General features: G+C 32.9%; 1 protein-coding gene across 1 annotated transcript in view; it reads left to right on the plus strand.

Moving 5' to 3' along the window:
• The window catches only part of TTC7B (tetratricopeptide repeat domain 7B), a 314,975-nt gene that overhangs the window by 196,585 nt on the left and 104,770 nt on the right, over positions 1 to 13,620 (plus strand). The window contains 1 exon segment of the mRNA XM_074289731.1: positions 10,744 to 10,860. Within this exon segment, the coding sequence (XP_074145832.1) occupies positions 10,744 to 10,860 (117 nt within the window).

The following is a 13,620-nucleotide window of genomic DNA, read 5'->3' on the forward strand; positions in this document are numbered from 1 at the left end:
TTCACCAGCTTGAGGGCCATTTTATATATAACTTGTTTCATGGATTGCCATGGCCTCATCAAGTGGCAAGCCTTCCAGTGTTGAACTTCATGCAGGCTGACCCTCCTCAGACTGGCCTCATTTGTCCCGAGGATCATACCCAAAGCCTTTGCCCTGTGGTTGAACTTGTCAGAAATTGCATTCTTCTGATGTGAGCTTTTAGAAACCAGGGTCATCTCTGTGATACAATGAGTTTTTGTAGCAGGACTTTTGTGGGTGAATGTCTTTATAGAATACCTATTAATCTCTTTTTTTAAAAAATCAAGTTTTTAATAAAGAGGAGAGTCTTGGGCTGACCTATGACCTTTTGTTGTTGTTGTCCCAAATGGCCAGTAAGATGCGGCAGAAAAAGGCTACAGATGGCCATACAGCAGTATTTTCATTTTATATATCAAGGAACTGAGGTAGAGAGGTGAAACGGGGGATTGTGACTCCTCTCCCGTTTGATGATATATATTCATAATCTGACCTCAGAATTTATGAATTTGGAGGGCTTCGTGTATGCTTAACACCTTTCTGCCAGAAGTTCAAAACAGATTTATACATGTAATAGTATTTTTCTCTTGGAAACAATGTAGGTATCATAGAATGATAGATTGTTAGGAATGAACGGGACCCTGAGAATCCCCTAGTATAATGCCAAATGCCCTCAATTAACAGATGAGAACATGGAGTCATTGAAAGAAAAATGACTTACCTAGGGGGTCATACAGTTAGTTTATGATGAAGCCAGAACTAGGATATGGATCTTCTGATTCTCAGTCCTTTTTTTGGCCACTTCCCTGCACTTTTATATGATCCTCCTTGGGTTTTTTTTTTTTTTTTTTCTTAATAGAAACCTAATAAAACAATAGAATTTTATAGAACTTAATAAGCTTTTTTTTTGGTAGATTTGGTCCTTTTGATAAACATAAGCCGGCATTTCTCTCCTCTTTATCACTATCTTTTTTAGTTGCCAAAATTTCAACATAGTACTTAATTAAAATTATAATGGTATATTAAAAATGTGCAGTTTCAAGCTCCTGTGATTTCTCAACCAAATAGATGCTACTATTGTTCACTGAAAATTACTGAATAATCCAAATGCAGTTAAATCGGAGTCTGACATCTGGCTCTTACATTTTGAAATAACAGGATTTTCTTTTAAAAAAAAGAAAAAAAACCCCAATAGGTGATCAAAGAATTTTGCCTGTGTGTTATAGGAAGTATGGATTCAGAGAATGTAAAGTGTTTTTAAAAAGTTTAGCATCCATTTCATCCAATGCCCTCTTCTACAGATGGGAAACTGAGGTTCAGAGTTGAAAAGTGACTTATTTAAAATCATGTAGATGGTAAGAAGTAGAGCTGCCAGGATCCCAACCCATGTCTTGGACTCCTTTACTATAATATAATATTTTCTGTGTACTTTTATATTGAAATCATAGGACGCAATGGTGTAGTATAAATTGTTAGTACACTGGACTAAGTTATTGGGGGCATTCATATCTGGAATTCTTTTATAGGATAAATTTAAAAGTATAGCTGCCTCAAAAGTTTTATCTTTGACAGAAGGCTAATTCTTTAAAATGATAGGAACTTTTTCTAAATATACTTTACAAGACTGGAGAGTGGAAGGAAGAGAGAGGAGAGAGAGAGAGGACTATGTATTGTGGAAAGAATACTGGTCTTTTTGTCAGAGCCTTTGTTTCTTTGCTTTCCCAGTTGTTTTTGCCTCGACTATTCACTTCACATCTCTCAGCACTTCCCTTTTGGGTGAAATGGGGTAATGCATTCATTGCCCTACACAGGATGCCTGGGATAATCATACCGGATAACATTCTTTCAAAGCTATGAGGTATACAAATGTGAAAAGGGGTGTATCTGTATGCACATATGTTGCTCCACAAGTTCAATTTTAAAATTTAGGATAATTTTTGCTAATAAGAACCATTAGATTCTTGTTCTGAAAAGTCAAAAAGTAATTAAAAATATTTTTTACCCTAACTGAATTTTATCTTAGTTATCTAGTTTCTATTGTCACATAATATAGATATAGTAAGATTCTAATAATGAAGTTTGGTATCAATTTCTAGCAATTTATTGTAGAGGGCCAGAATTCTGAAAAGGTGTACTTAAATCTAGGTCAGCATGGTGCTTAAAGTTAAGCACCTACTCAATGTGAGATAATGGTTTTCTCTATGGTAATCTATGGTTGGGCATGCTCAGTGTGCTGTGGTGATGTAATCATACAGAACTATTTAAGGGAGTCTCAGACACAGATACAGAGAAGACTTCAGATGTCAGACTCCATCTTTGACCAGCCCCTTCTCCTGCCTCCTTCACTCCTTCAGTAAGACCAAAAACTTGGGCTGATCCCAAGGTCCTCCAGAGAGCTCGTCCAGATGGTATGTTTTGGCACCCCAGCATGGAGACTCTAGAAAGCAGGATATTTTAATCACCCTGGTGTGGAGGCTCTAGAAAGCACACTACAATTTATTGGTAATTATTCCAATTTGTGGGTAAAGTTAATCAGTAGGTATTTCAGAAGAATTTGATCACAGAAATCCATTGCTGCATTTTAAATTGGCAGTTGTAGGGTATTGGAATCACTGAAATTTGAAGTCCATTGCATGAACTGATGCTGAGTGAAATGAGCAGAACCAGAAGATATCTGTACACTTCAATGCTGTATGAAAATGTATTCTGATGGAAGTGGATATCTTCAACATAAAGAAGATCCAACTCACTTCCAGATGATCAATGTTGGACAGAAACAGCTACACCCAGAGAAGGAACACTGGGAAATGAATGTAAATTGTTAGCACTACTGTCTATCTACCCAGGTTACTTATACCTTCGGAATCCAATACTTAACGTGCAACAAGAAAATTGGATTTACACACATATATTGTATCTAGGTTATACTGTAACACATGTAAAATGTATGGGATTGCCTGTCATTGGGGGGAGGGAGTAGAGGGAGGGAGGGGAAAATCTGGAAAAATGAATACAAGGGATAATGTTATAAAAAAAATTACTCATGCATATATACTGTCAAAAAAATTCATAATTATAAAATTAATTTAAACATGATACAATTAAAAAAAAGAAATTTGAAGTCCAGTTAATTTGTTTTAGCTTTAATTAGAGATTTTTATAATTTTTTTTTTAAGGAGGAAAAACAAAAATTTAAGTGTTATTTAGAGATGAGAAGATTGTTGGATACCATGACGAGAGTAGGGATTAAGAAAGAATCCAAAATGTGATTTCTTGAGATGTTTTATTTTTGCTAAATATTTTTCTGTTCTATAAATACTGGTAGAAGGATAGAGTATTTCAGATTGTTGATGTTTCTACTAAAATGAAAAGCAAATGTGATTGACATGGGATTTAACAGTAATTCCTGCCTGTCATCAAAGAGAGACAATATTAGAGTACTAGGAAAATATAGCCAATATTTTTTAAAATGATAAACTAGAATATCATTCAGCAAACATTAATATTTCATATACTAAGAAAACTAGAAAGAAAATCTATATAAATCCATGACTGTACTACACAATTATGATTTTTAAAATATTTTGAATTTAACATGGTAAATCAACATCGTATTGTTTGTCATGCCTACTTTTGAACTTCCTTGCGCTCTCTTTTGTGTTTTTATATTCTTTATTGTTCTCTCCTCTTCTCCCTTCCCTTCCTTTTCTTCTCTTTTTTTCCTGCTTCTCTTCCTCTCCTTGTCTCCTTTTATTTTGTTTTTAATATTTCATATTATATGTATAGTTTTAAAGCTGGAAAACTATATTTGTTTTATTTATTTTTTTCTTTCTTTTTTATTTTTTAAATTTTTTTAAAATTTATTTTTTATTAATTTTATAATAAGTTTTTTTTGACAGTACATATGCATAGGTAATTTTTTACAACATTATCCCTTGTACTCCCTTCTGTTCCAAATTTTCCCCTCCTTCCCTCCACCCCCTCCCCTAGATGGCAGGCATTCCCATACATATTAAATATATTATATAGTATATCCTAGGTACAATATATATGTGTAGAACCGAATTTTGTTGTTGTTGTTGCAAAGGAAGAATTGGATTCGGAAAGTAAAAATAATCTGGGGAGAAAAACAAAAAATGCAAACAGTTACACTCATTTCCCAGTGTTCCTTTTCTGGGTGCAGCTGATTCTGTCCATCATTGATCAATTGGAATTGAATTGGATCTTCTCTATGTTGAAGATATCCACTTCCATCAGAATACATTCTCATACAGTATCATTGTTGAAGTGTATAATGATTTCCTAGTTCTGCTCATTTCACTCAGCATCAGTTGATGTAAGTCTCTCCAAGCCTCTCTGTATTCCTCCTGTTGGTCATTTCTTACAGAACAATAATGTTCCATAGCCTTCATATACCATAATTTACCCAACCATTCTCCAATTGATGGGAATCCATTCATCTTCCAGTTTCTAGCCACTACACAAAGGGCTGCCACAAACATTTTGGCACATGCAGGTCCCTTTCCCTTCTTTAATATTTCCTTGGGATACAATCTCAGTGGTAGCATTGCTGGGTCAAAGGGTATGCACAGTTTGATAACTTTTTCGGCATAATTCCAGATTGCTCTCCAGAATGGTTGGATTCTTTCACAACTCCAACAACAATGCATCAGTGTCCCAGTTTGCCCACAGCCCCTCCAACATTCATCATTATCTTTTCCTGTCATCCTAGCCAATCTGGCAGGTGTGTAATGATATCTCAAGAGTTGTCTTAATTTGCATTTCTCTGATCAATAGTGATTTGGAACACTCTTTCATATGAGTGGAAATAGTTTCAATTTCATCATCTGAAAATTGTTCATATGCTTTGACCATTTATCAATTGGAGAATGGCTTGATTTCTTATAAATTAGAGTCAATTCTCTGTACATTTTGGAGATGAGGCCTTTATCAAAACCTTTAACTGTAAAAATGTTTTCCCAATTTGTTACTTCCCTTCTAATCTTGTTTGCATTAGTTTTGTTTGTACAAAAGCTTTTTAATTTGATGTAATCAAAATGTTCTATTTTGTGATCAATAATGTTCTCTAGTTCTCCTTTGGTCACATATTCCTTCCTCCTCCACAAGTCTGAGAGGTAAACCATCCTATGTTCCTCTAATTTATTTATGATTTCGTTCTTTATGCCTAAATCATGGACCCATTTTGATCTTGTCTTAGTATGTGGTGTTAAATGTGGGTCCATGCCTAGTTTCTGCCATACTAATTTCCAGTTTTCCCAGCAGTTTTTGTCAAATAATGAATTCTTATCCCAAAAGTTGGGATCTATGGGTTTGTCAAACACCAGATTGCTATTTTTATTCACTACCTTGTCCTGTGAACCTAACCTATGCCACTGATCAACTAGTCTATTTCTTAGCCAATATCAGATGGTTTTGGTGACTGCTGTTTTATAATATAGTTCTAGATCAGGTACAGCTAGGCCACCTTCATTTGATTTTTTTTCTCATTAATTCCCTTGAAATTCTCTACCTTTTGTTCTTCCATATGAATTTTGTTGTTATTTTTTCTAGGTCATTAAAATAGTTTCTTGGGAGTCTGATTGGTATAGCACTAAATAAATAGATTAGTTTAGGGAGTATTGTCATCTTGATTATATTCGCTAGGCTTATCCAAGAGCACTTAAGGTTTTTGAATGTTTAAAAGAATGTCCAATCAGGCTAGAGGAATCTCTTTGAGAGCTCATTATAGCTTGTCCAGTTTCTTTTTCTTTCTTTTTTTTTTTGAGGTAGGTTGTTTAAATTCTCTATTTCTCATTCAAATAATGTGAATATTTTATATTTTATAAATACTTTTTTATATTGGCTCATTTGTTTTCCTCTCTTAAAAATCACAGCTAATATGTTATTTTATTACAATTTAAAAAAAAAACAGCTCCCGTTTCTATGTATCAATTTGTTCTTTTCATTTTCAAGGTTTCTTATTTTCAAATTTTCTTTTTTTTCTGTTCAGTTGGAATTTTGTTGTTCTTCTGATTTTTCTATCTTCATATTTACTTCTTTTATCTGTTCATTCTTGTTGATGAAAGTGTTTAAACGTAAATTTTCCCATAAAGATTGTTTTACATATATTTTTATCATGTTTAACATATATATTGGATTACTTGCCATCTGGAGGAGGAGGTGGGGGAAGAGAGGGAAAGTTGGAGTACAAGGTAAGTTTTAATAAAAAAAAAAAAAAAAAAAAAAAAAAAAAAGACTTTTAATTGAATCTCCAAAGTTGACATTTTATCTTATTTTGGTGATTTTCTTTAAAATTACTTTTTTGAGGGAGGTCTAATTTGTGACTCACTACTTTCTTCAGGTTAAATTATTCTATCTTGCTGCCTCATCAAGTCCTCTTATTGCTTCTTGTTCTGGTTCTGTTCTTTTTCACTCTATATCAATTGGCATTCTCCATTCATACGGTGTAGAATTTTCTGAAACCACCCATTTAATCATTTCTTATTACATAGTAATATTCTATGACATTTAATATAGAAAAGTTTGTCCAGCCATTTCCTAATTGATGAATGTATCTTTAGGTCATAATTAATTTTTTTTTCTTTTTGCCACTCCCTCCCCATTCCCTCCAACCCCTATTTTTCAGATTTAGAACATTTATCTTGTTTGTGACTCTTTCCTCCTCAAGGTTATTTTTCCTCTTAACTCTTCCTTCCCATCCCCACTTTTTCCCTGTTGTATATATTTTTACACCAAACTGTATCTGTTTAATTGTACTTTGTTGTCTTTAACTAAGAGTGAAGATTAATTTTGTCTCCTCTTGCCTCTTCTTTCTTCTGTTCTTGTATACCGTTTTATATATCCCACTTTTGAGAAATGAGTTTCATTCCCCGTCCTCTATATTTTTTCTCTCTCTTTTTTTCCCTTCTCTTTTTCCTCTTAAAAGTCCCCAGAGAGAAGTCCATCCCTGGGTCCTCTCTTTTCCTTATTTAATGTAGTATCTGTTGAAGACATTTTTAAGGTTCTGAAGGACACTAGTTTCTTCTCTCCCTTTTAGAATGTTAGCATTACATTATTATACAACTCTTTTCAATTACTCAAATAGACTTACTTTTTAAGGGCTCTCTGTACAATTGTGTTTTATTTCAAAGTTTTTATTCAATTCATCTCTTTTTATCCAAAATGCTATAAAGTCCTCTATTCTAATAATGATACATTTTCTTCCCATAATATAAATACGCAACTTTGTAAGGCAAATTATTCTTGACTACACTGTTATCTCCTTTACATTTTAGTAATATTGTGTTCCAAGATTGTGTCTCGTTTATATTACAAATTTCTAGGTTTTGTGTGACCTTGACTGTGACTTCTTGGTACTTAAACTTCTTTTTGGATATCTTTATTTTTTCCTTGCTGTGGGAGCTCTGAATTTTGGCTATGGCATTTTTGGAGCTTTTCTTTTGGGCACTTATTGTAGGTGGTGCTGGAGGATTCTTTGTTGAATTTGTTCCGTGGTTCTTTTAAATATGCACAGTTTTCATTTATTATTTCTGGAAAAGTAATGTTGTGGGGATATTTTAAATTATTGGATTCAGGGAATGCAATAATTCCTAATTTAAGTCTCTCCTTGGCTTCTTTTCTAAGTTTGTTTAAAAAACAAAACAAAACAAAATCTTTATTGATTAAAAAATAAATCTCCTTATTGACATCTTTTATTTTTACATTGTCTAAATTTCTTCTTGTATTCCTTTCAGATGGTCTTTTCAGAGAATCACCCTTATAACAAAGAGTTTTGTATATCAAATTTCTTAGATTTTTTTTGAATTTTATAACTTTTTCAGAGAAACTTATAATTTAACTTACAGTCAGAATTTAGATGTATTTAATTCATGATTTAAATTTATTATGTGCTTAAGTGCTTATGTTATGTGCTTAAAATTACTACATTAGTTTATTAAATCTTTGGAACTTAAGCAATTCCTTTTTTTCAAATATATTAAATGGGTAGTACACTGACCCTTTTGTGTTTCTCTGCAGTTGATTTTTGCTTCATGGTTTCTGTTATGGGCTGGCTTAATAAGTGCTTTTTTTTTGAAGCCTTGACTAAGAGGAAATAAATGCTAATAATTGTTTGTATATATTTTGGTTTTTCTTTTGATTTAATGTACAGCAGTCTAGATGTTTTAGAACAATCTTTAAAAATGTGAAAAGAGTATGGCAGTTGATGATAAAAGTATCACTTAGTGGGTGTTTTTTTTTAATTGTTTTGGAGGTTGAATGCAGAAATTTTTGGAAATTCATAAGAGAATTATCATTTCTGGTGGCAGCTAGGTGGTGCAATGAATAAGAGTACTGGCTCTGAAGTGAGGAGGACCTGAGTTCAAATGCGACCTTAGACATTTAACACTTACTAACTGTAGAATCTTGGGCAAGTCATTTAGCCCCCAGTTGCCTTGCAAAAATAAAAAACAAAACAAAACATAAAATTATCATTTCTTTTTATGTGCTCATTTCCTGCCTTTCCCATCATTGCTATAAAGATAGTATATGTGAATTTTTGTGTCCAGGGTTTTTAAACTTGTAAGATCTTTTTTTTTTCCTTTTCCATATAATGCTTTTGATTTTTCAATGAGTTAAATTTCATCTATCTAGCTGAATTTTTTTCCATGCCAGCATCTCTTTTCCAAGCTATTTCTTCTTGCTTAACTCTCAGGTGTTGTTGCTAGTTTTTTCTTTTAATTTTTGCACACTGAATTCTTCATTGTTCTCTCTGTCTGGCTTCCTTTAATTCAGCCCACACCTTTTCAACTCCATATCCTGAGTCAGGTGTTTGAAAGCTGTTATTTAATGTTAATTAGAAATTCTTTTTCCAGCAAGCTTCAGTGCATAGAACATTCCTTCAAGCTGTGTGCTTCCAGGGCTTTGGCTTTTTATACTTTCTGTACATTTAAAAAAATCTGACATAATTGCCAATAAAGGTATATTATTCATATATAAAGGAAACTCTTCCCTCTTCCTTCTTTATGTATCCTTCTCTTTTACTTTACATATAGAATACAGTTCAGTCTAATAGTCCGGAGATAATTTATTGGCCAATGATTATAATTGTTCATGGTTTCTTAGGATTTGTCCACAACATATCAAACTTATCTTTTCTCTTGTTGACTAGGTTGGTTTCTGGGTGGTCATTTACTCCCTACATTGCACTGAGAGATTTGGTGGTTCCTTTCAAGATGGATTAATGATTTTGTTATTAATCTCTCTTATTTTTGTTTTTACTTTCACTTCTTGCTTTCCATATAGTCGTAGCAATGAATATGCTTATGAAATGACTATCTGAAACATTTAGTGATTTGTCTTTTTTTGTTGTTTACCTTTTTTACTGTATGTCCATTCCCTAAATCCCTGAATATTGTGTAAACTACCATACACTTACTATGACTCCAGCTTTTCATCATGGGTTTGGATCAGATGTATGTCAGAGGAAGAATTTGTGGAAAAACAATCCCATTATAGGACACTTTAGAAAATCCCTGTTTAGGATCAGTTGGGGGATGCAGGAGATTAAGCACCAGCCCTGAAGTCAGGAGGACCTGAGTTCAAATTTGGTCTCAGACACTTAATGTGTGACCCTGGGCAAGTCACTTAACCCCAATTGCCTCAACAAAAAAAAACAAAAAACAAACAAACAAAAAAATAGAAAATCCCTGCTTCTTGAAACTGAACAATATCACTCTGAAAATCTGCCATTCTTCATAGGTTAAACATTAATATTTCTACAAGGATTCTTATTTCCCTTTTTTTATTTTATTGAAATTTCTATAACTGAGTACAGTTCTTATATGATTTCCTCAATATCATTCTATTCAATAAATATTTATTAAACAACTACTATATTCAGAACACTGCATTTAATAAGTCCTGAGAGTATACAGAGAGGTGGAAGACATTATCACCAACTATACCCTATCACTAGATGCCATTTAATGTAAAACATATCACAGAGAAAGAATTGACATCAAAACTGAGATTTCTTGGTGGAGGTTTTGTGTTACTGGTTCATATTATGTGTAAAAATTTATAAATGATTTGAGTTAACCTTTTGTTGCATCTTTAAAATTTTTTGAATAAATTGGTTTATTTTAGAATAGTGATCTCGACAAGATTATATAATTTTTCAGTCATGAATAAATCAATTAACTTTGTGTTTTATTTTTTACCACATTTGTTATATTTATTGTGCCTTATTGATCTGAAACTTTGCAGAGCTATTCCATCTAATCATTTTGTATTCAATTGGAAGTATATGGCCCTGGATTCTCATTGTGGTACTAAGACTCTTAACTTTGATTTCTTTATGTCTAAAATCAAACTGATGATAATAGAAACCCTATCTATCTTATAAGAATGCCTTGAAGATAATTTTTTTATGATCTTTACATTTCTCACCTATAATGTAGGGATAATAATAATTTAAAGATTATAGTCATGAGGCTCAAATGTGATAATGTATGTCAGTGTAAAGTTTGCAAGTCTTGAAGTTCTATAGAAATGACAGTTATTAGTACTATAATAAATTGATAAAAGTAATAATCATTGAAATTTTTAAAGCCTGGTAAAGATAAGATTCTGTAGGTTGATAGTATTGCCTGTTGTTATTCTTAGTTTAGTGGTTGCTTCCAGAAATAAATATTTTTCCTTGTTTCTTCATCTATTTCTCTACTTCAGATTACTGTTTTCTAAAGTGAAGTTGGAGTCACTCTGTCGAGGCCCAGATGAAGCCCTCCTTACCTGCAAACACATGTTACAAATATGGAAATCCTGCTACAATCTCACTAATCCCAGGTAAGAGACCAAAATATCCTGTTTTGCATTGTCTTTGCATGGTGTCCCAGTGAACAGAATTCTTTCAGAATGGCATTTTAGCCATTATTGACTCCTTATTGAAAATGCTTTGCTTGACCTTTCTATACTTGTTCCTTCAAAAAAATCAGTTGCTCCCTTATAAGATGCAGGAAGCACAGCTAACAAGCAAGCTGGGAAGCAGAAAGCAGAATGCAAGCTCAGTATATATATATATATATATATTATATATATATATATATTTTTTTTTTTTTTTTTTTAAATGTTGAGACTCCTTGTGTCAGACTAACAGTGTAGGAGACAATCATGATCCCAGTCTCTTTTGAGTAAGGAAGTTTTGACTTAGTTCCCTGTTTATGACCTGAGTAAGTTTGCCTGTCCTTGAGTAACTTCGTTTTCTCGGTCCTTCTGTATTCTCCCACTTCCAAGGTTATAATATTTTAATGGTGAACTTCATGTAAACATTTGATCACTTGGCCCGCTATAGATTGGAATTTCCAAAGTTAAGACATCCACCAGCCTCCCTTTAGTAAGAACTATAGGCTTGCAGTATCACAAAGAGCAGCAAGCTTGGGATGAATCAACAAGTGTGATATAGTAGCAAAAAAAAAAAACAACTTAGAACTAACTTAAGTTATCTCAATAGAGGTAAAATATTCCGAAAAGCAATTCCACTGATCTGTGTCCTGATTAGGTTGTATCCAGAGTGTTGCACTCAATTTCTGATTGCCATATTTTAGGAAAAACATTAATAAGCTGAAACTCATTCAGCAGATGATACTCAAAAATGGTAAGAGAACTGAAAGCCAGGCCATATGAAGGTTGATTGAAGGAACTTAGACTGAATAAGAGAAGATTTAGTGGTGACATGATAGAGGTCATTAAATATTTGAAGGTTTCTCATATGTAAAGGGTTTAGAATTTGCTCTAGAAGACAGAAATAAAAGCAAGGAACAAAAAATGCAGAGACAATGGTTTCTGTTCTAGCAAAGAAAAACCTTCTTAACAAATTAGAACTTTCTTAAGTTAACATGAACTTCTTAAGGATGTGATATATTTTCCATTCCTAAAAGTCTTCAAGTACAGACTGGATGATCACTTACTAGGGAAGTAGGAGGGGGAAATTCTCAAATTAGGTATAGTGAATATTCCTTTGGAATATAACATAGCAAAACTATTGAACTTTATATTTCATTTTGAAGGCAGTGTTGTAATACTCCTTAACCTAAAAACGTACAGGCTTCTTTAGTCTTGTTTTCTTTGAGATTTATCAAGCTGAATTCAAATTTGAATTCTTCTATCCCTACCCTCCAAAAAAACAAACCAAAAAAACAAAAAAAAAAAAACAAACCCAAACTTATTTAACTCCTTTTAAAGTCCTAATTATCTGTTATGGGTGCCAGATTCATTAATAAATGTACTTCAGACATAATAATAAAAAAGGTGCTTATTGGAAAAGTTACCTCCGGGATGTTCCCTATTTTGAAGATGCTATAGGTCATTTAAAAAAAAAAAAAAAGAAGAAGCATCAGATTTATATTTATAACAAGAAGGAAAATTTTGCCCATGTGTCTGGATTATTAAAGCTACTTATTACACCATGATAAATTGCCAAAATGGCATCTTTAAATAATTTGGAGAACTCATTCAGCCTTACAGAAAAAAAAAATCCACAAAGTAGCTTATCACCACATCATCTTTATGTGAAGGAGGCTGAATCTTAAAGAAATGTATCAGGTTTCTTGATTTGGTCTTTCAGTTTTTATTAAGTGTAGGATAACTATTTCCTTTAGGAAGAAAACTACATCTTGTGCATAAGATTCCCTGTTTTAAAGAAATAGACTCCTTTGTTAAGTGTTTCTTGATTTTAAGGAATAAATCCCTTTTGTGTTTCTTGCTTTGTCAACTTAATCATAACTACGATGACTGGGATAGGCCTGACCTGGAGTTAATGGAACAGATGTGAAGCAAATATGGCTGCTTGAAGGAGACTTTCTTTTTTTTTTTCTTTTTTTTTTAATTTATTCATTTTTCCAAATTATCCCCTCCCTCCCTCCACTCCCTCCCCCCGATGACAGGTAATCCCATACATTTTACATGTGTTTACAATATAACCTAGATACAATATATGTGTGTAAATACCATTTTCTTGTTGCACATTAATTATTAGCTTCCGAAGGTATAAGTAATCTGGGTAGATAGACAGTAGTGCTAACAATTTACATTCACTTCCCAGTGTTCCTTCTCTGGGTGTAGTTATTTCTGTCCATCATTGATCAACTGGAAGTGAGTTGTTTCTTGAAGGAGACTTTCTTACCAAGAATCATTTAGATAACATTGTGATTGAAGTTCCAGATGTATAATGTTAGCAGTTTAAGCCCCCAATCTACTTACTATAGAACTGGATTCACCATTTAATTTAGACTTAACTGTTTTCCTCTAGCATACATGAAAGCTATGAGAATAAATCCATTCCAAGTAGCACAGTGCAATTTTTCTAAGGATGGTCACAAACATAATATTCATTGATACTTCTCCCTTGAGATTAGATTATATTTTAAATATCAGCATGGTAACTGAAAGAAACTGTCTTCTTATCTTAGTGGAAGTTTGAGGATAAACCTAAGCTTAGTTCCTATTTTCCTCTTACTTATATCTCCTCTGAGAAGGATAAAATAAATCTACCATCTTTCTATTGCCAACTTTTTACCCAGTCCTCCACACTTCTCCCACCTCCCCACA

This window comes from Sminthopsis crassicaudata, chromosome 2, assembly GCF_048593235.1.
Source record: "Sminthopsis crassicaudata isolate SCR6 chromosome 2, ASM4859323v1, whole genome shotgun sequence".
NCBI classification, from domain to species: domain Eukaryota; kingdom Metazoa; phylum Chordata; class Mammalia; order Dasyuromorphia; family Dasyuridae; genus Sminthopsis; species Sminthopsis crassicaudata.